Genomic DNA, 21,386 nt, shown 5'->3' with positions numbered 1-21,386 from the left:
TTTGAAATATTCCATAAGGGGTAGGATTTCCTAATGTTCAGATGCATTGACCCTGAGTCCCCCAGGACTTTTGTGTCCCACCCAATGGCCAATCTGCTTTTCCTGGATTGTCGCGGTCCCGTGATCTCTCCCGGACAGTGGCCAACGTCCTTCGGAGAAGGCCTCTGAGCTGAGACCTCTTCGAGCGGCTCAGGTCGAGGATCCTGAACGAGAGCTCCGTACAGCGTCCCATTAGAGGCTAAGGAGATGCCCACCCGTCCCAGGAAGCCGCTCGACAGATATCAGCTACTTCCGGACAAGCAATTGACCTCGCCATGTTGATCTGTTCTTGCATATTCAGCACGATTACTGCATATTCATGACCAAGGACGGCTCCAGTACTCCCCCTCTTCGGGAACCCACTTGGGAGGATCCGACCGGCCCCGCCTCCTTCATTACCGAATCTCAGAACAGACCATTTTCCAGCGTGGGGGGGGTGATATTAATGAGAAACTTCAGCTGAATATGAAACCACACGCCAAACTAGAATAAAAGCGGCCTATATTTACCCTCGAATCTTCAAACCTTAAATCTCAGGGAGGGAGGTAGTAGCGAGGGGAGGCGGCGGGATAAAAAAATTCCCTTCCAATTCGTCATTTCAAAAGGTGACCCAGCCAGGGAGCCGGGGAGGGAGGAACAACGACGCGAGCGCGCGCCCCGTGCACGCCGGCGCAGGCGACCCCGTAGCGCAAGGGAGGGCGGGAAAGGAAGGGGCGGGGGAATGCCAGGGCGAATCTATAAAGGGCGTCATCCGGCCAGTTCGCTCCTCAGAAGCGCCGAGAGCGCGGCCGGGACGGTTGGAGAAGAAGGCGGCTCCCGGAAGGGGGAGAGACAAACTGCCGTAACCTCTGCCGTACAGGAGCCCGGTTACTTATTTATTCGTTACCCTTTTTCTTCTTCCTCCCCCAGAACCTTTTCCTTTCCCTTCCTCTTTTTATTTTCTTTTTGGGAGACGAAAAATCTCTGGAAAGGCGGAGGAGAACTCCTTTCGCCCCTTTTCGTTTCCCCGCCTTCTTCCCTCCCCCACCTTTTCCTCCTCCGGCTTTTTCCTCCCAACCCGGGGAGGTCCTTCCCGGCGGCCGCCCCGACAGGGTCTGAGCACCTAGGTGCAGGCGGCGCAGGCTTTTTGTAGTGAGGTTTGCGCCTGCGCAGCGCGCCTGCCTCCGCGATGCATGGGGGTGGCCCCCCCTCCGGGGACAGCGCATGCCCGCTGCGCACCATCAAGAGAGTGCAGTTCGGAGTCCTCAGTCCGGATGAACTGGTAAGCGGCTCTGCCCTCTCACTCCTCCTCCCGCCCGCGTGGCGGGCGGGGCTTGACGGCCGCCGCGGAAACTTGGCGCTTTTCCCTGCCCAAACGAGGACAGGCGGGGAGGATGGGTCAGCGGCGCCGAGGCAGTGCAGAGTCCAGCCTCGCGGCCAACGAGAATTAAATTTTCCTAGGGGGTCAGCAAGCTTAGTTCTGTGTCCGAGCTAGGGGCCGGGCCGCAGGAGGGGCTGGAGGGGGAGGAGGGGGAGAAGGTTGATTGGCTCCACACCGCAGTTACCGACGTTAAGAGATATCACACCAATCCTTTGGGTGAGAAGCCAAGCCCCAGATTTTTTTCCTCTCCGTCTACAATTATTAATTGAGCACCTGCTACGTGATAGACGTGACAGACGGTGGGGATGCAGAGCTGAACAAGACAAAAGACCCTCCCTTCTAGAGCACTTTCTTGGGGGAAGGGGAAGGGGAAGGGGAGACAGACAGTAAACACGAATAAATGAATGAACAAGATGATTCAGTTAAGGGCAAGTGCCTTGCATAAAGTGAAACGGTGTATGCGATGGAGAGTGACCGAGGTGAGGCTGCTTTAGATGGGGTGGTGTCAGGGTATGGGAAGGCCTGTTTGAGGAGGTGACATTATTCGAATGATGAGAAGCAGCCAGTCTCCTAGGCCATAGATTCTAGTAGCTTTTCAGGCAGAGGAAAGAGCAAGTGCAAAGTGCCTGAAGGAGGGAATAACTTGGTGTGCCTCGGGGGCTGAAAGGGGGCCAGGGTGGCTGGGGTGTAGTGGCTGAGAAGGAGAGTATTAAACTATTCTTGGAGAAGCATGAGGTGGGGCAGTCCAGGTGGGATATTATAAATCATGGTAAGGAATCTGGATTTCATTCTATTTTCAGTAGGAAGTCATTGGAGAATTATAAGCAAGAGAGTGATATCGTTTACATTTAAAAAAAATTACTACTTTGGGGCTTCCCTGGTGGCGCAGTTGTTGAGTCCTCCTGCCGATGGAGGGGACAGGGGTCGTGCCCCGGTCCGGGAGGATCCCGCATGCCTTGGAGCGGCTGGGCCCGTGAGCCGTGGCCGCTGAGCCTGTGCGTCCGGAGCCTGTGCTCCGCAACGGGAGAGGCCGCAGCAGTGAGAGGCCCGCGTACCGCAAAAAAAAAAAAAAAAAAAAATTACTACTTTGATGGTCCAGTGAAGAACTGACTGGAGAGGAGAGCTAAGAATGGAAGCAGGAAAGATCAGGGAGGAGGGAGAGCTGTTGGCTCTTTGGACCCCTTTGTGGAGCAAACTGGAGAAAGCTAGTGGGCTGGAGAGAATGGAATTGAATGGCTCTGTTTGTGGATGGAGACAAGTTTGCTAGAGGAGGAGGCTCAGCTGTAGGAAAGTTGTGTCAGGAGTTAGAACCTCCTGAGCTCAGACCACACCGAATAAATTCCAAATGGGGTTGAGGTTGAAATCTAAAAAAAAAAAACTGTAAAACACTTGAAAAATGCAGAAGGCTTTTGGGGGCTGATACCAGGGGCAGAAACCCTTAACCTTCTCTACTTCATGGCTGGTCAGTACCTGAAAGGATTAGTTTTTCTCTTTATTTTCTCAGTAGAATGTAAATTTCACGAGTGACTTTGTATTCACTTCTTTCTCCAGCATCTCAAATAGTGCCTGGCACATAATAGGCATGTAATAAAAGTTACTTGAATAAATGAGTGAACGAAATAATTGTACAGGTACATAAAGATACATGTAGAAGGATTTTTATTCAACATTTTGTGAAATTATAAATCATCTAATTATTTATTAGTAAGGATTTTATTGAATAATTCCGGGTTTATTACAATAGAACAAGACCTTCTCGGTAGGTTAAACCCCCTGATCCCCTGTGCCCAAACTGCTGAGGCACCGCAGCAAACTAACAGGGGCCCAGTGAGAGATTTTAAATTTTTAAGAGAAGCACGGAAGCACAGCTGCGTCTGCCTGATGCCCTGGGAACTACTAGATTGGGCAGTTCCCTTTCAGCATTAGGTGGCGCCAGATCCCTTTTGATGACGTCATATCTTTGTGAAGCTGGGTTTTTAGCAGCTGCTAAATACTGGGCAAAAGTCAGTGTGGAGCAAGAGATAAGAGTGGTGCTGGGGTGTGGATGAGGCCAAGAAGAGTTAGAGAATACTTTATAAAGAACTGACATTTGAACTGGGTCTTAAAAATGAATAGAAGTTTGCTGGAAAGGCGGGCATGGGAAGAAAAGGAATTTTGAGGAATCTCTTGTAGTTGGAGCATAAATGTTGAGGACGGGGGACCTCGGGTGTCTAACCTGTTATCACGTGGGCAGTGAGAACCAGTGTTTGGATGAAGGATTGGGGGCTAAAGTAGTTTGTGTATAATTCAAAGTATAACTTATGGTAGAGGGTTAGTCCAGAACATTCCAGGACAGCCCCTGGTCCAGTCTCACTGCCCGGAAGCAGAGGGAGTCCTCAGAAGGTGGCTGGCCTGGTGAGCATGGGCTTGGTGCAGAGGGAGGTGAAGAGCTTTGAGTGTTACTCTCCTTAGGCCTCTCGGGGCTCTTTTGGCAGCCAGATTCAGGTCTGCTCCTGCTCTTTTGTGTTTCATTCAAGGTGAGCATACCCCCTCTTTGTGCTTCTCATCAGACACGATGCAGCTGATGGAGTTCCAGCTTTGTGAATTTAGTCACCACAGACCTGTCTCCCTGAGATTTCATCAGGTCATCTTGATGAGCGTGGTGGATGTTCAGAACCTCTTAGCCTTGCACCTGTAGACCATTTTGGTTTCCACCCAGCAGTCACTAATTAGATCCATTATGAGAGGATTATTGGTTTGACTGTAAGGGAACAAGCTTCTGTCTCTTTTCAAGTTCTTTGTTTTCTTTTTTTCAAGTTCTTCGAGGGCACTTCCCTGCAGTGGAGGGTCCTAAGGCAGTTTAGTTCAGTTTAACAAACAATTATTGAGAGCCATTGGGTTCAGGGTGATAGAGGAATGCTACCTGCCTGAGAGATGCTTATAATCCATGGGGAAGACAAACTCCAGTGGGTCATTTCATTGCATTATGAGATTTGCAGTGATGGAGGGATTATGGAAGCACAGAGTGGGACTCACCAGTCTGGCTAGTGAGGCTATGGAAAGGCTTCTTGGAAGAAGCAGTGCCTGAGCTGAGTCTTCAGATAGCAGTTTGTCTTGTGGGGAGGGCATCCCAAGCAGAGATACAAAGACCCCATGTACAAAGACCCCAAGTAGTGGAGCACATATGCTGGGTGATAGGGGGGCTCCTGGGGACTCAGCTACTGATGTGGAGGAAGAAAGGAAGATAGAAACATCATAAAACTCTTTGTAAGCCATCCTGCTGAATTTGGATATCATTCTGAGAACAAGAGGGTATGAAGATTAGATTTCCAAATTAGAAAGAGCACGCTGATCATAGTATGGATGGGTAGGAGAGAAGGGCTGGTGAGCCGTGGGACGCTTGGATACATACTACAAAGGACAGGCCTGAGCTAGGGCAGTGGGCGTAGGGATGGAGAAGAGGGGCAAGATTCTAGAACTGTTTGTTCAGGAGGTAAAAATAACCTGTACTTGGTGAATGATTGGATAATAACAGCTGTCGTATATTGAACACCTGTTCCATCCTGGGTTTAAGCAGGTTAATTAAATCCATAATGGTTATATAGATGGTAAGTGATAGAGCTAGAATTGCAAATTAGAGGTCTCTGACTCCAGGCCATGCTTGTTCCACTGCTTTATGAGTGTGGGTAAGGAAGGGTAAGTGTTGGTTTCTTACTTGAGTTCCACTACCTTAGATGGGGACTAAAGGAAAAGGAGAGATTTTTGTGGAGAAGGGAGTTTGCTTTTAGACATGTTGGATTTGATTTATCAGGGGGACATCTATAGGGGGTTCAGTAGGTGGTTCAGTATGTTAATCCGAAGTCCAGAAGAAAGGTGAGGCCTGGAGGGTAGAGACTTGTTGTGAGTAAATAGTGAGAATCATGGCATAACATTTGGGTGTGATGAGAAGTGTGGATGAGCTAAAACCTTGTGGGGTGGCAGTGTTTAAGGAGCAGACCAAGGCACCCATTTCCCCTTTGATAGCCATAAGTTTGTTTTCTATGTCTGTGAGTCTGTTTCTGTTTTGTAAATAAGTTCATTTGTATCGTGTTTTAGATTCCACATGTAAGTGATGTCATATGATATTTGTCTTTGACTTCACTTAGCGTGATAATCTCTAGGTCCATCCATGTTGCTGCAAATGGCATTTTTTCGCTCTATTTTATGGCTGGGTGGTATTCTTTGTATATATGTACCACATCTTTATCCATTCATCTGTCGATGGGCATTTAGGTTGCTTCCATGTCTTGGCCATTGTAAATAGTGCTGCTTCAAATCCTAGGGTTTAATTGTTTCTGCTGCAGTATAGTAGAATGGGATGAGAATGTGTTTGGGATCGCAGGGGATGGGTGTGACTTCTGCAGGCTCCTTGAGATTGAGGCCTTGGGCAGTCACTTTACACAGCCTCAGGTTTCTCATGTCTAAGAGATAGGAATTCACTCCTAGAACGTTAGTGGTTAGGGTAAGAGAAACAAGGTACAAGAGGTACATTTGGTACCTGGCATGAAGTTGACACTCAGATGGAAGCTTTTATTAAATTCTTCTAAGGTCTTCCCTCTGGAAGTTTAGCGGACCAAAGCTTAGCTAATTTTAGTTTTTGGTTTTCAGTGTGTGAAAAGATGCCAGAGGTTTCCTTGAACAGCCTTTAGCTCAGTGCAGAAATCTCTTCTCCAAGTTGTACCTACTTCTGAGCCCGTCCTTCCCTCCCTTTCCTCCACTGAATTGGTCCCACTGAGTCCTGGCTCCACCTTTCCCAGGATTCCGGCCCTTGGCTCTGCCTCCATCTCTTGAGGCTCCAGGGTTCACTTCTGCTCCAGATAATTTTCAACAACCTCTGCTCTAGCGCCCCCCTCTCCTGTTCTATCCTAAAATATCTGAACATGGAAGGGTTCAGGGTGACCCAGGCCCTTGAGAAGGAGAAGGTGACAAGGATGGGGGCGAAGAGTGCCTAACTTTAGGAGCATGACTTGGGCTGTCATGATGGGGGTGCCTTACAGGAAGGTTCTGGCCTTGATTTCAGCTTTGGGGAAGAAACAAGGCGTTGAATTTTTCCTTCTTGAAACAACTTTTATTTCTTTTGCTGTTAAATTCTGTAGATGACAGTGACCTAGAATTCAACCCAGTAGGATATCCAGGGTTCAAGTCCTAGAGGTAGGTGACTTGTACGGAGCCCAGAGTTGACCACACACTAGTCTGAGCGCCCCCTCCCACTGCGACAGTGACTGGAACGAGCTTTTGACTTGCGATACTTGACTTTGGCATTTCCACAGTCAAATATCACACACGCTGACCCCCATTTCCCTCGCTTCAGGCTAAACCTGCTTAGTTCTTCTGTAAGTAGTTTGGGGTTCTTTAAGGCCTTAGTACAGAGCTCCCCAGCCACGAAGTCTGGAAACTGGGAATCCTATTTAGTTGTTATTGGCCTTTCTTTTCTGCAGAAACGAATGTCTGTGACAGAGGGCGGCATCAAATACCCAGAGACCACTGAGGGAGGCCGCCCCAAGCTTGGGGGGCTGATGGATCCGAGGCAGGGGGTGATTGAGAGGACTGGCCGCTGCCAAACCTGTGCAGGTGAGCGCTGGGGGCCGGCACAGGACCCTAGAGGGAGGGAGAGTCTTGTCCTTACTGAAAGCCAGGACTGAGGGTGGACACCTGGAGACCTGGTCTCTGAGGTGAGTGCTGGGAGGAAAGTGTTGTATGTGCGTTCACACAGGAAACATGACAGAGTGTCCTGGCCACTTTGGCCACATTGAGCTGGCCAAGCCTGTGTTCCATGTCGGCTTCCTGGTCAAGACAATGAAAGTGCTGCGCTGCGTCTGCTTCTTCTGCTCCAAACTGCTTGTGGACTCTGTGAGTGGGGGAGGGGCTCTGGCCTGGGGGAGGGGTTGCTGGGGTTGGCAGGGCAGTGGCCCCAACTGACCCCGCTCTGCTCTGTCCCCAGAACAACCCAAAGATCAAGGACATTTTGGCTAAGTCCAAGGGGCAGCCCAAGAAGCGGCTCACACACGTCTATGACCTCTGCAAGGGCAAAAACATCTGCGAGGGCGGGGAGGAGATGGACAACAAGTTCGGCGTGGAGCAGCCTGAGGGCGATGAGGATCTGAGCAAAGAAAAGGTAGCCGCGGCTGCCCAGACTCTTGGGAGAGGGGGTGAGGGCTGGTCCCAGAGGCCTGGAGGGAAGAAGATGGGGAGGCAGTGGAAGCAGCAGGAGCCCGAAGGTCACAGAAGAGCGGGAGGGGCTGGCACGGCCAGGTGTCGGGGGAGAAGGCCCGGCCTCTGGGCTCTGATGGCCCCTCTGTCTCCTCGGAAGGGCCATGGCGGCTGTGGACGGTACCAGCCCAGGATCCGGCGCTCTGGCCTGGAGCTGTATGCGGAGTGGAAGCACGTCAACGAGGACTCTCAGGAGAAGAAGATCCTGCTGAGTCCTGAGCGGGTGCACGAGATCTTCAAACGCATCTCGGATGAGGAGTGCTTCGTCCTGGGCATGGAGCCCCGCTACGCCCGGCCCGAGTGGATGATCGTCACCGTGCTGCCTGTGCCCCCGCTCTCCGTGCGGCCCGCCGTTGTGATGCAGGGCTCCGCCCGCAACCAGGTCAGCGCCTTCGGGGCCCTGCCGCTCGGCTAGGCCAGGTGTCTGCGGAGGGAGGCTGGTGGGGGGGACGAAGGCATGCGAGGGTGACGGACAGGTTACCTGGGCCTGAAGATACCCTGCCACTTGCTGGCTGTGTGAGCTTAGCGAGCCCCTTAAGGAGGTCAGAGCTCACAAAGGTGCTTCTGGATCTGTGAACCGAGAGCCCAGCGCTGCCTCCCAGGGTGGCGTGAAGGGAGGGCGCGAGGCACCGCGTGCTGGCACATGCAGGCTGGGCGCTCAGGGTTGGCTGGATTGTGATGGCTCTGACTTCCTGCCTCAGGATGACCTGACGCACAAACTGGCCGACATCGTGAAGATCAACAATCAGCTTCGGCGCAACGAGCAGAACGGCGCGGCCGCCCACGTCATCGCTGAGGACGTGAAGCTCCTCCAGTTCCACGTGGCCACCATGGTGGACAACGAGCTGCCTGGCTTGCCTCGTGTGGGTGGACAGGCCCCCTGTGCCCTGCGCCTGGAGGAAAGGGGAGGGGGCCCGGGTGGGGGCCGGTGCTGACTGCTGGGGTGCTCCCCACCCTGCGTTTCCTCACAGGCCATGCAGAAGTCTGGGCGTCCCCTCAAGTCCCTGAAGCAGCGGTTGAAGGGCAAGGAAGGCCGTGTGCGTGGGAACCTGATGGGCAAGCGGGTGGACTTCTCGGCCCGCACTGTCATCACCCCCGACCCCAACCTCTCCATCGACCAGGTTGGCGTGCCTCGCTCCATCGCCGCCAATATGACCTTTGCGGAGATCGTCACCCCCTTCAACATTGACAGGTGTGCTCGGTTCAGAAGCCCTGCCTGGAGGGGTCGGGGAGGGTGGGGGGAATGGGCTCGGAGCAAGAAGGAGAGAGTGTTGAAGTTTGTTATTATTATCATCGTTATGTTTTTTTAAATTTATTTTTGGCTGTGTTGGGTCTTCCTTGCTGCATGCAGGCTTTCTCTAGCTGGGGCGAGCGGGGGCTTCTCTTGGTTGCGGTGTGCGGGCTTCTCGTTGCGGTGGCTTCTCTTGTCGAGGGAGCATGGGCTCTGGGTGTGCGGGCTTTCTCTAGTTGCAGCATGCGGGCTCAGTAGTTGCGGCACGCAGGCCCTAGAGCACGCAGGCTTCAGTAGTTGTGGCGCACGGGCCTAGTTGCTCCGCAGCATGTGGGATCTTCCCAGACCAGGGATCGAACCCGTGTCCCCTGCATTGGCAGGCAGATTCTCAACCACTGCGCCACCAGGGAAGTCCCAAGTGTCGAAGTTTAGAAGTTTGGGTTCCCACTTGGGGCTTTGGGGTGAGGGTGCCAACAAGGGCTTTTGGGGAAGCATTTTGTTCATTGCATCCCTTTCCTTCCTAGACTTCAGGAACTAGTGCGCAGGGGGAACAGCCAGTACCCAGGGGCTAAGTACATCATCCGGGACAACGGTGATCGCATTGACCTGCGTTTCCACCCCAAGCCCAGTGACCTTCACCTGCAGACTGGCTATAAGGTGTGTAATAGGCCAGGGCCTCTCTTACCTGAGCAGGAAGCTTCCTGGACTGGGGGCCAGCTGGAGTGGGCCGTCTGAGGCTGTCCTGTTCATTAGAATCCAAGCTTTAGAGACTCCTGCTGTATGAGGCAAGCTTGTAGCTGCCAGCCCCTGGCATTCAAGGTGGGGGTCACGTAAACCCACAGGCAGAAAGAGACCCGGGGGGAACAGAGCAGACGGCTTCATGTTCAGAGTCTCTCGCGGTTTTCTCTCCCAGCTGAGTTTCCTGAGGTTTGAGGACAACGTCTTCGTTTTCTCTGATAGCCTGGAATCTAGCCCAGGGCCTGGCCCAAAGCTGGTGGTTGATAAGCGTTTCGAGTGAAGTAACACCACAGTGTCGTCTGTTTCAAAGCATCTTAGGTCCCCCATCACTTCGTTCCTAGCATACCTCCTTCGCTGAGGTTTTTCCCACACCTCACCTCCTCAGGTGGAACGGCACATGTGCGATGGGGACATCGTTATCTTCAACCGGCAGCCGACTTTGCACAAGATGTCCATGATGGGACATCGGGTTCGCATCCTGCCCTGGTCTACTTTTCGCTTGAACCTTAGGTCAGTGTGCCGGCTGGGGCTGGGCTGGGCTGCCCCCTGGGTCTCGCTGCGGCATCTTTCCAACTCACTTCCCTCTTTGACTACAGCGTAACGACTCCGTACAATGCCGATTTTGATGGGGACGAGATGAACTTGCACCTGCCGCAGTCCCTGGAGACGCGGGCTGAGATCCAGGAGCTCGCCATGGTGCCACGCATGATCGTCACCCCCCAGAGCAACCGCCCGGTCATGGGCATCGTGCAGGACACGCTGACCGCAGTGCGCAAATTCACCAAGAGGGACGTTTTCCTGGAGCGGGTGTGTGGTCCCGGGCTGGGGGAAACCTGGCCTGGGCGGGCAGGGGCCCAGCACAGCAAGGATGCGGGGAGGAGCCGTGACTTACGCCCTGACTTGCTCTGCGCTGACCTGTATGTGAGACAGCAGAAGGAAAGGGAGTGAGCAGAGATCGAGGCCAAAAACGGTGTATGGCTTTAGCTCCCCATTTAATTTAATTCCTTAAAATGTCATGTAATATTAGGTATCATCTGGAAAGTAAAGGCGAAGAGAGAAATAAGGCGTTGTTGAAGTTCTGTTTATCTATTTCTTTTTTACCTTCTCTTTATTTCCTAATTATTAAAAGTAATTTGTACTTACTGTTTAAAGAAAAAACAATCCTAAAGTCTCACTATCACAGTTAAGTTTTTAGTAAAAGTTTGGAAAACACTTTTCTTGCCATCCCTTTGCCTTCAAAGTCTGGCTTTCCCCTTTGGGCAGCGAGGCCTCCCCTGACATTCCCAAGAAGTGAGACCTCCAGTTCTGACTTCTTGTCTTTCTTGCTGTTGTTCTCCAGGGGGAGGTGATGAACCTCCTGATGTTCCTGTCCACGTGGGATGGCAAGGTCCCACAGCCAGCCATCCTGAAGCCCCGGCCCCTGTGGACAGGGAAGCAGATCTTCTCCCTCATCATACCTGGCCACATCAACTGTATCCGCACCCACAGCACCCATCCCGACGATGAGGATAGTGGCCCTTACAAGCACATCTCTCCTGGGGACACCAAGGTAGGGCCTGGCTTCTGGTTGTGTGGGGAAGGGCTTTGGACGTGGAAGCCACAGCAGGGGCTGTGAATGGTGCTCTCTGCAGGTGGTGGTGGAGAACGGGGAGCTGATCATGGGCATCCTGTGTAAGAAGTCTTTGGGCACATCAGCTGGCTCCCTGGTCCACATCTCTTACCTAGAGATGGGTCATGACATCACCCGCCTCTTCTACTCCAACATTCAGACTGTCATTAACAACTGGCTCCTCATTGAGGGTAAAAGCCTAGGGGCTCTACCAAGTCGTCTGTGAATCCTGTCCGTCTCACTTCTTACTGCTCTTCTGCCATCCCTTTCTCTTCCCCCCCTTGGATTTGGTGTCCCTCCATCTACTCTCTTGGCTGTGATTCCATCCCATGTTTCTTGGGAGTCCAAAGAAGGTGTTGCTGATGCTTCTCTTTATTCCTAGGTCATACCATTGGCATTGGGGACTCCATTGCTGATTCTAAGACTTACCAAGACATTCAGAACACTATTAAGAAGGCCAAGCAGGATGTAATAGAGGTGAGAGGGAAGGCTGGGCAAAGACTGAATAAGAGGCTCTCAGTGGCTTTGAACTGAGGAGTGAAGGGGACATTGGGATTGGAGAGGCGGGGACCGGAAGAGATTGATGTCTCCCTGAGAACTCAGCCTGCTCCTGTGCACCCAGGTCATCGAGAAGGCACATAACAACGAGCTGGAGCCCACCCCGGGGAACACTCTGCGGCAGACCTTTGAGAACCAGGTGAACCGCATTCTCAACGACGCCCGAGACAAGACTGGCTCCTCTGCCCAGAAATCCCTGTCTGAATACAACAACTTTAAGTCAATGGTTGTGTCCGGGGCTAAAGGTTCCAAGATCAACATCTCCCAGGTGGGGAGCCTTGTCTTTCCAGAACTGGGGCCACTCTGAAGGTGGGGATGAGGAGGGAAGGGGTGTGCTGCTGGGGGAGTTTGGGGAAAAGTATGGGGAACTCTTATTCTCAAGGCAGAGGGAGTTGGGTGCACCCCACCTTTTCTGTTCCCCAGGTCATTGCTGTCGTCGGGCAGCAGAACGTGGAGGGCAAGCGGATCCCGTTTGGGTTCAAGCACCGGACTCTGCCTCACTTCATCAAAGATGACTACGGGCCTGAGAGCCGCGGCTTTGTGGAGAACTCCTACCTGGCCGGCCTCACGCCCACCGAGTTCTTCTTCCATGCCATGGGGGGTCGCGAGGGGCTCATTGACACAGCTGTCAAGACTGCCGAGACTGGTGAGGACTTCGGATGCAGGGCCCTTCCACGGGCTGGTCCCAGCGAGGACCGCAGGCAGAGAAGCCCCTGGGGAGTTCGAGCGGGGTTCTCAGGCTAAAGTCTTCTCTCCCCAGAGAAGTAATTTTGACCTTTGTGGAAAGAATAGAGACTAAAGGTCAAGAGTTAGGCAAACACTCTTGTTCCAGTTGCCGTGCAGCATTCCATGACGTAGGGCTAGAGCCTCAGGGTCTCTGCTCCCGACCTATCACATGGACGGTGTTTCCTAGGGGTCTCTACTGGGCCCTGGGTCCATCTGGTGGTGGGCATGGCTTTCATTGAGAGGCCTTGGAGATGAGAGGCTACTAGCTGGCTCTCCTGAGGACCAGAGTGGCCAGCAGGTCTTGTCCTGAGATAGGGAGGCTCCTCTTCTTGCTCTGGGTCCCTCAGTTGATTCCCTCCCCCTCAGGATACATCCAGCGGCGGCTGATCAAATCCATGGAGTCGGTGATGGTGAAGTACGATGCCACCGTGCGGAACTCCATCAATCAGGTGGTGCAGCTGCGCTACGGCGAAGACGGCCTGGCGGGCGAGAGCGTTGAGTTCCAGAACCTGGCTACCCTCAAGCCTTCCAACAAGGCTTTCGAGAAGAAGTGAGGAGGTGGCAGGCGGGTGGTTCTTGCTCCTGGGCTCAGGGCCAGAGTTGTAGGGGTTCTCCTCCCCCCACACGGTGAGATCACCTGGACCGTGTCTTGCAGTGGACCTTACACTGCCCCTTCCCCACCATCTGGCAGCAGCTGCAAGATGGGAGAGGACGAATGGAGACCAGAGTTGAGACCCGTCCCCACTTTGTACAGAGGGGTGAGCATAAGCTCAAGTCCCATTGGACATCCTTGGGTCTGGATCTTACGTTTCCCCACCCAGGATTCTTCACAGCCCTGTTCCTGTGGGCTGCAGACCTCACGAGCCTCACACTGTTCCTTGATCAGGGTCCTCCTGCCCCTTGACTCCACCCCTGTCACCTGCAGGTTCCGCTTTGATTATACCAATGAGAGGGCCCTGCGGCGCACCCTGCAGGAGGACGTGGTGAAGGACGTGCTGAGCAACGCACACATTCAGAATGAGCTGGAGCGCGAATTTGAGCGCATGCGTGAGGACCGGGAGGTGCTCAGGGTCATCTTCCCGACTGGTGACAGCAAGGTGCGCGTGGGCGGGAAGGGCTGGGCTGGAGGAGTGCTGGCCCTGCACGGCTGGCCCTGACTTGGGCTCCCGCCTCCTTCCCTCCTGCCTCAGGTTGTCCTCCCCTGTAACCTGCTGCGCATGATCTGGAACGCTCAGAAGATCTTCCACATCAACCCTCGCCTCCCCTCTGACCTGCACCCCATCAAGGTGGTAGAGGGTGAGTGCCTGCTTCGGGACCGCGAGGCCAGCCAGGCTCTGCTAGCAGCGTCCCGGTCTGCAGTCTCTTCCTCCCTCGTTTGGCCCTTAGGTGTCAAGGAGCTGAGCAAGAAGCTGGTGATTGTGAATGGGGACGACCCACTGAGCCGGCAGGCCCAGGAGAACGCCACCCTGCTCTTCAACATCCACCTGCGGTCCACGCTGTGCTCCCGCCGCATGGCCGAGGAGTTTCGGCTCAGCGGAGAGGCCTTCGACTGGCTGCTCGGAGAGATCGAGTCCAAGTTCAACCAAGCCATTGTGAGTGTTGTGCTCCTCACCCCAGCCTTGGCTCTCTCCTCTTATCTATTGATTTCTCTGGGCTCTGAGAACAGCCCACCTCTGCCCATAACTGCATAACGATAGATCTCATCCATTGAGACGCTGCTGTGAACCAAGTCTTGTGTTGGAGGCTTTATACCTTTATTCCTTAGTGGTCCTAAGAAGACCCTAGCAGGGGAGGGGCTGTTAGTCCCATGTTGCAGAGACAAAAAGTGAACCTTGAAGAGGCAAACACGTGAAAAGATGCTCAATATCAGTAGCCGTCAGGGAAACGTAGTTCAAAACCACGATGAGATACCACTTCATGCTCCCTAGGATGACTAGAAAAACAACAAGTGTTGGCGAGGATATAGAGAAATTGGAGCTCTCTACACTGCTGGTGGGAATGTTGCAACTGCTTTGGAAAACAGTCTGGCAGTTTCTCAAAAGTTTAAACATAGTTACCATATGACCCAGCAATTTCACTCCTAGGAATATGCCCAAGAGAATTGGAAGCACACGTCCACACAAAAACCCATACACAGATGTTCGGAGCAGTATTATTCATAATAGCCAAGCAGTGGAAACAACCTAAATGTTCATCCGTTGATGAAGGATGAACAAGATAAGGGACTATTATGCTGTGATAAAAAGCAATGAGCTGTCAAGCCATAAAAAGACAGTGATCAACTTTAAATAGTATTACTAAGTAAAGAAGCCAGTCTGAAAAGGCTACATACTGTATGATTCCAATTAAAAGATTAAATTTTGGGGACTTCCATGGCAGTCCAGCGGTTAAGACTTTGCACTTCCACTGCAGGGGGTGTGGGTTCGATCCCTGGTCAGGAGCTAAGATCCTGCATGCCTTGTGGCCAAAAACCAAACTGTAAAACAAAGGCAATATTGTAACAAATTCAATAAAGACTTTAAAAATGGTCCATGTCAAAAAAAATCTTAAAAAAGAAAAGATTAAATTTTATGGTATGTGATTATATCTCAATTAAAATAATGCATTGAGGGGGACTTCCCTGGTGGCTCAGTTGTTAAGAATCTGGCTGCCAACGCAGGGGTCATGGGATCGAGCTCTGGTCCAGGAAGATCCCACATGCCGCGGAGCAACTAGTCCCGTGCGCCACAGCTACTGAAGCCTGAGCACCTAGAGCCCGTGCTCTGCAATGAGAGAAGCCACCGCAATGAGAAGCCCTCGCACCACAACGAAGAGTTGCCCCCGCTCGCTGCAACTAGAGAAAGCTCGCGTGCAGCAGTGAAGACCCAACGCAGCCAAAAATAAATAAATATTTTAAAGAATTATAAAAATTAAAAAAAATAAAGTAATGCAGTTGGGGAGCTTCCCACTTAGAAGACTATTATCAAATGAATGTTAACCCTGTAAGTTTAGCACACAGTACTTTTAGAAACGTGGGGTTTAGATGACATAGTCCCTATTCCTGGGTGTGCAGCACATCGGGGGCTAAATGGCAGGTGTAAATTGAAATGCCGTCCGAGGAAGGGGATTACCAAGTAAGACTGATTTATTGAAGTCTCTGCCTTTTCCAAACACCTCTGCCCAGCCCTGACAGGGTCTCACTCTCATTCACCAGTGGGGAGGGATTTGTTCTTCTGAGGCCAGCTCTTCTTACTCCCCAGGCCCATCCTGGGGAAATGGTGGGAGCTCTGGCTGCACAGTCCCTTGGAGAACCTGCCACCCAGATGACCCTGAACACCTTCCACTATGCTGGTGTGTCCGCCAAGAATGTGACACTGGGTGTGCCCCGGCTTAAGGAGCTCATCAACATTTCCAAGAAGCCAAAGACCCCCTCACTTACTGTCTTCCTGCTGGGCCAGTCTGCTCGAGATGCTGAGAGAGCCAAGGTGCGGCTTAGGGTAATGGGCTTCCTGGCAGGAGGAAGAGGGGACTCCTTCCCTTAAGTAAAGGGTTTGGCAGCCCTTCTGCCGGTGGGTTTGAAGAGGCCTTTGGAGCCACCCAAATGCCTGTCACAAATCCCTTCTTTTCCCCAGGATATTCTGTGCCGCCTGGAACATACAACGTTGAGGAAGGTGACTGCCAACACAGCCATCTACTATGACCCCAACCCCCAGAGCACGGTGGTGGCAGAGGATCAGGAGTGGGTGAATGTCTACTACGAGATGCCCGACTTTGATGTGGCCCGAATCTCCCCCTGGCTTTTGCGGGTGGAGCTGGACCGGAAGCACATGACTGATCGGAAGCTGACCATGGAGCAGATTGCCGAAAAGATCAATGCTGGTGAGGCCGGGAGGCCCTGCCTCGGCTCCCCGCCCTCCCTGTCCTGTCCCTGTGCCCTCACCCCAGACAGGGCGCCCACACCTGCCACCTTCCACTCACTGGTTCTGCTCCTCCGGGGCACCGCTTCTCCAGGTCCTCTCTGCACTGCTTCTTCCTTCTCATTGCTTTCGCCTCTCTCTTTCTAGAAGGGTTCTGTGGGAAGGAGGGGAAGCCGAAAGAGCGCCCACCGGGGGAGAGCTGCGGACCAGCCGTGGGCAGAAGCAGTCCTGCAGCTGTTCTCATTTTCCCAGGTTTCGGTGACGACTTGAATTGCATCTTTAACGATGATAATGCAGAGAAGCTGGTGCTCCGTATCCGCATCATGAACAGTGATGAGAACAAGATGCAAGAGGTAAGTGGGACCCAAGCAGAAGCTTATACGTCAGGCATGGAAACCGTTAGATCTGGTTCCTGACCAAAGACGGTGACACGAAAGCCGCGTGAGTGCCAGTCAGCCCACCCACAGTAGAGAGGGGGGAGGGTGGCTGGGTAGCAATGATCTGCAAGACTTGTAGCAGCAAAAGAGCTTTGAGATGGGAAGTAGCAATCATATAGGTAAAACAGCCGGTGTTGGGGAAATTCTCTGACCGTCCACTGGTTAGGACTCCACGTTTTCACTGCCTAGGGCGCAGGTTCAATCCCTGCTTGTGGAACTAAGATCCCGCAAGCTGCGGGTGTGGCCAAAAAAAAAAAGCCCCAAAACAGACGGTGTTGATTTGGGGGTGTCCCCATAGCCCGGTCACTTGGCTCTCTCCTCCCTGCGGCTCCTGTGTGAGGGCAGGTCGGACAGTAGGAATTGCTGTGTCCTAGGGAAGGTGGTGTGACAGCGGGTGAAACAAGACCCAGGAAAATGTTTGACCGGTGACTTCACTCCTGGGCATGGCTCCTAAAAAATTGTTCAGCAAATGTGGATACCTTAATAATAAAAACTCAGAACTTACTATTGAACTGGAGGAGAGTAGATAAGGATATGTGGATACACGTCCATTAGAGATCACACGTCAAGGCGTTAGTGGGCGGGCGAATGCTCGGTGAGGGCCGGGACGAGAGCAGAGGTGCTGTGCGCTTCGTTACAGCCCTTGGATTACGCACACAGAGTGGGAATCATGTTAAGGTGGTGGAGTGTGGCTGCCTTTTCTGAGTTTTTTTAAATACCATCGTAAAAACACGATAGAAAGTAACCTCACTGGACCTGAAGAGGGCAGGTCTGGGCCACACCTGGCTCTCCAGGTCAGGCTGTGGTTTGGGGTGGGAGCGGGGAGAGGTTGGCGGACCCTAGGAGTGCTGACTCGCTCTTGCTGCAGGAAGAAGAGGTGGTGGACAAGATGGACGACGACGTCTTCCTGCGCTGCATCGAGTCCAACATGCTGACAGATATGACCCTGCAGGGCATCGAGCAGATCAGCAAGGTCAGCCGTTCCCTCCCTGCAGCCCGCCCACCCCTGCTTCCCTCCCTCCCCACCCCAAACCGTCCAGCCTGAGCTCGCTCTGTCCCCCTGCAGGTGTACATGCACTTGCCGCAGACAGACAACAAGAAGAAGATCATCATCACAGAGGACGGGGAGTTCAAGGCCTTGCAGGAGTGGATCCTGGAGACGGATGGCGTGAGCCTCATGCGGGTGCTGAGCGAGAAGGACGTGGACCCTGTGCGCACCACGTCCAATGACATCGTGGAGATCTTCACGGTGAGCCCCTCCGAGCCTTCTTCCCGGGTCCCTCTGGCTCAAGGCCCCCTCTCTAGGTCTCGGGCAGTGGTTGTGTTCCGTGCTCTCCCCTCAGGAGAGGGGTTGGTCGGGTGGTTTTAACGCCTGAATCCACTTCTGCGTCTGGGCTTCGCTGACTCCTCACTGTCCCTCTGTGGATCTGGGTGCTGGTGGCAGCGGGAGGAGAGCAGTTACTCGGTCTTGACCCTTCCCCACCCCCGCCCCTGCCATCCCCATGCCAGGTGCTGGGCATAGAAGCCGTGCGGAAGGCCCTGGAGCGGGAGCTGTACCACGTCATCTCCTTCGATGGTTCCTACGTCAATTACCGGCACTTGGCTCTTCTGTGTGATACCATGACCTGTCGTGGCCACTTGATGGCCATCACCCGACACGGAGTCAACCGCCAGGATACCGGACCTCTCATGAAGTGCTCCTTTGAGGAAACGGTAATGGCAGAAGTTCTGAGCGGGTGGAAGGAGAGAGAGCAGGGAGGAGGGATTGCTGTGGGAAGAGGGCATCCTCCACTGTGTGTGATGGGCCTCAGTGCGGTTCCATGGTTGGACGGGTGGCTGTAACAGTGGTGGCACATGGGGGGCGGGGTCTGACGGCACGCCCCCTCTCCTGAGGTTTAGGTGGATGTGCTTATGGAAGCAGCTGCACATGGAGAGAGCGACCCCATGAAGGGGGTGTCTGAGAACATCATGCTGGGTCAGCTGGCTCCAGCCGGCACTGGCTGTTTTGACCTCCTGCTCGATGCGGAGAAGTGCAAGTATGGCATGGAGATCCCCACCAACATCCCTGGCTTGGGGGCTGCTGGACGTGAGTACGAGGGGCTACGAGGAGGAAGTGGGGCGGTGGGGAGGCTGTGCGTGGGCGCGGCGGCCAATCCCGGGGCTGTTCCTTGTGGGTCACCGTGTGCCTCTCTGCAGCCACCGGCATGTTCTTCGGCTCGGCCCCCAGTCCCATGGGAGGAATTTCTCCAGCCATGACACCCTGGAACCAGGGTGCAACCCCAGCCTACGGCGCCTGGTCCCCCAGTGTTGGTGAGTGGCCAGCCTGGAAGACAGCCCTCTGGGTGGTTCAGAGGTCGGGTGGGCTGGGCTCACAAGGGGTCCCCATGTGGAGACACTGGGGGCTCTGGGAGCGTGTTGGGCTCCAGCTCTGGTTTTAACTAACGTTTCTCTCACTTCGCAGGGAGCGGGATGACCCCGGGGGCAGCAGGCTTCTCTCCCAGTGCTGCTTCAGATGCCAGTGGCTTCAGCCCTGGTTACTCCCCGGCCTGGTCTCCCACGCCGGGTTCCCCGGGCTCCCCAGGCCCCTCAAGCCCTTATATCCCCTCACCAGGTGAGTTGTCCTTGTCTGTCAAGGCCAAGTTCATTTCCTCCTTGATCTTCTTTCTGGGTGAGTCTCTCCATCACTTAATGCCTTTCTGCTTCTCTCCCGCAGGGGGTGCCATGTCTCCCAGCTACTCCCCGACATCGCCTGCCTACGAGCCCCGCTCCCCTGGGGGCTACACGCCCCAGAGTCCCTCTTACTCGCCCACTTCACCCTCCTACTCCCCTACGTCTCCATCCTATTCTCCAACCAGCCCCAACTACAGCCCCACGTCGCCCAGCTACTCCCCGACCTCGCCCAGCTACTCCCCGACCTCGCCCAGCTACTCGCCCACCTCCCCCAGCTACTCGCCCACCTCCCCCAGCTACTCGCCCACCTCCCCCAGCTACTCTCCCACCTCCCCCAGCTACTCGCCCACCTCCCCCAGCTACTCGCCCACCTCCCCCAGCTACTCGCCCACCTCCCCCAGCTACTCGCCCACCTCTCCCAGCTACTCGCCCACCTCTCCCAGCTACTCGCCGACATCTCCAAGCTATTCGCCGACATCACCAAGCTACTCACCAACTTCCCCAAGTTACTCGCCCACCAGCCCTAACTATTCTCCAACCAGTCCCAATTACACCCCAACGTCACCGAGCTATAGCCCAACGTCGCCTAGCTACTCACCTACTAGTCCCAACTACACACCAACGAGCCCCAACTACAGCCCAACCTCTCCAAGCTACTCTCCGACTTCACCCAGCTACTCCCCGACCTCACCAAGCTACTCCCCTTCGAGCCCACGATACACACCACAGTCTCCCACGTATACCCCGAGCTCACCCAGCTACAGCCCCAGCTCACCCAGCTACAGCCCAACCTCGCCGAAGTACACCCCAACCAGTCCTTCCTACAGCCCCAGCTCACCGGAGTACACCCCGACCTCTCCCAAGTACTCACCTACCAGCCCGAAATATTCTCCCACCTCCCCCAAGTACTCTCCGACCAGCCCCACGTACTCGCCCACCACTCCAAAATACTCGCCGACGTCTCCTACTTACTCACCAACCTCTCCGGTCTACACCCCAACCTCCCCCAAGTACTCGCCCACCAGCCCCACCTACTCGCCCACCTCCCCCAAGTACTCGCCCACCAGCCCCACCTACTCGCCCACCTCCCCCAAAGGCTCCACCTACTCGCCCACCTCCCCTGGCTACTCGCCCACCAGCCCCACCTATAGCCTCACCAGCCCAGCCATCAGTCCCGATGACAGTGATGAGGAGAACTGAGGGTGTGCAGCGCGCGGTGGCAGCCGGCTAGGTGAAGGGCGGCGCCGGGGTGTTGTGCAGCCCTCCCTGCCCTCCCCTCCCCTTCCCTGCCCTCCCTTCCCCTCCCCTGGGGGCCGCAGGCCCACTCGGGCTCCCTTGTACATAGCTCCTTGTGACAAAGTTCCCTGTTGAGGTTCTGGTCCCATTTCTGCCAGGGCTTTTGTCTTGTTCTCCACTTGTGCCGTCTCGGAACCCACTCACCTGCAGTGGTGTTCTCCTCACCCTGCCTACCCGAGGCCTGTCCCCAAATCCAGGATCCTCCTTGCCTATGGCTTGATTCGGGGGGTAAAGGGTATTTTAACTTCTTGGGGGTAGTTCCTGCTCTGGGTCGTTAAACAACTGACTCTCCGGAAGAACAAAGTGAAAGCTGCCTTTTGTTTGTTACTTTTTGAAGTTGAAATAAAGTTTACTAATTTTGACCAGCAGTGTGGCGGTTGAGTGCTTTATTAGGCACAAGAATACCCAGGCCCCTGCTCCCTGCCTGGGCTGCTGTCCGTTTGTCGTGTTTTAGCTGATCCCTGCTGATGGGGCAGGGCCAGGAAAACGAGCCCAGACGGTGCATTCACCGAACAGACACCTGCTTTGTGCCAGCCTTTGCTCTGTCCCGACTTTGTGGTTGAACAGATAGAGGCCTTGTCCTGCATTAAAGCAATAT

General features: G+C 54.0%; 1 protein-coding gene across 3 annotated transcripts; it reads left to right on the top strand.

Annotated features, from left to right (window-relative positions):
* The first annotated feature begins 808 nt into the window (after positions 1-808).
* On the top strand, positions 809-21,156 carry POLR2A (RNA polymerase II subunit A). 3 transcript variants are annotated; one of them, XM_059046854.2, is made up of 29 exons: positions 809-1,300; positions 6,856-6,988; positions 7,131-7,267; positions 7,359-7,532; positions 7,728-8,009; positions 8,329-8,490; positions 8,599-8,819; positions 9,383-9,515; positions 9,982-10,106; positions 10,193-10,403; positions 10,936-11,145; positions 11,228-11,396; positions 11,588-11,682; positions 11,828-12,031; positions 12,187-12,409; positions 12,856-13,039; positions 13,415-13,586; positions 13,680-13,785; positions 13,876-14,081; positions 15,729-15,953; positions 16,101-16,347; positions 16,638-16,738; positions 17,691-17,795; positions 17,889-18,071; positions 18,332-18,535; positions 18,722-18,908; positions 19,019-19,132; positions 19,284-19,433; positions 19,536-21,156. In XM_059046854.2, the coding sequence occupies exons 1-29, from the start codon at positions 1,208-1,210 to the stop codon at positions 20,690-20,692; spliced, it is 5,913 nt and encodes a 1,970-aa protein (XP_058902837.1). In that variant the 5' UTR covers positions 809-1,207; the 3' UTR covers positions 20,693-21,156. The 3 variants fall into 3 exon arrangements, with proteins under 3 accessions (XP_058902837.1, XP_066876679.1, XP_058902838.1); XM_059046855.2 differs by lacking the exon at positions 809-1,300 and adding an exon at positions 6,548-6,568; XM_067020578.1 differs by lacking the exon at positions 15,729-15,953.
* Positions 21,157-21,386: the final 230 nt, after the last annotated feature.

The sequence above is a fragment of the Kogia breviceps genome, chromosome 19 (assembly GCF_026419965.1).
Source record: "Kogia breviceps isolate mKogBre1 chromosome 19, mKogBre1 haplotype 1, whole genome shotgun sequence".
NCBI classification, from domain to species: domain Eukaryota; kingdom Metazoa; phylum Chordata; class Mammalia; order Artiodactyla; family Physeteridae; genus Kogia; species Kogia breviceps.
This window is presented reverse-complemented; position numbering and strand designations above follow the sequence as displayed.

What these genes read in the sequence shown, in the direction of transcription:
- POLR2A (XM_059046854.2), top strand. Translation starts at nt 1,208, where the DNA reads ATGCATGGGGGTGGCCCCCCCTCCGGGGACAGCGCATGCCCGCTGCGC. An exon ending in AGGATCTGAGCAAAGAAAAG is followed by an intron (nt 7,533 to 7,727) that starts GTAGCCGCGGCT and finishes TCTCCTCGGAAG; the next exon opens with GGCCATGGCGGCTGTGGACG. An exon ending in TGGCTTGGGGGCTGCTGGAC is followed by an intron (nt 18,909 to 19,018) that starts GTGAGTACGAGG and finishes GCCTCTCTGCAG; the next exon opens with CCACCGGCATGTTCTTCGGC.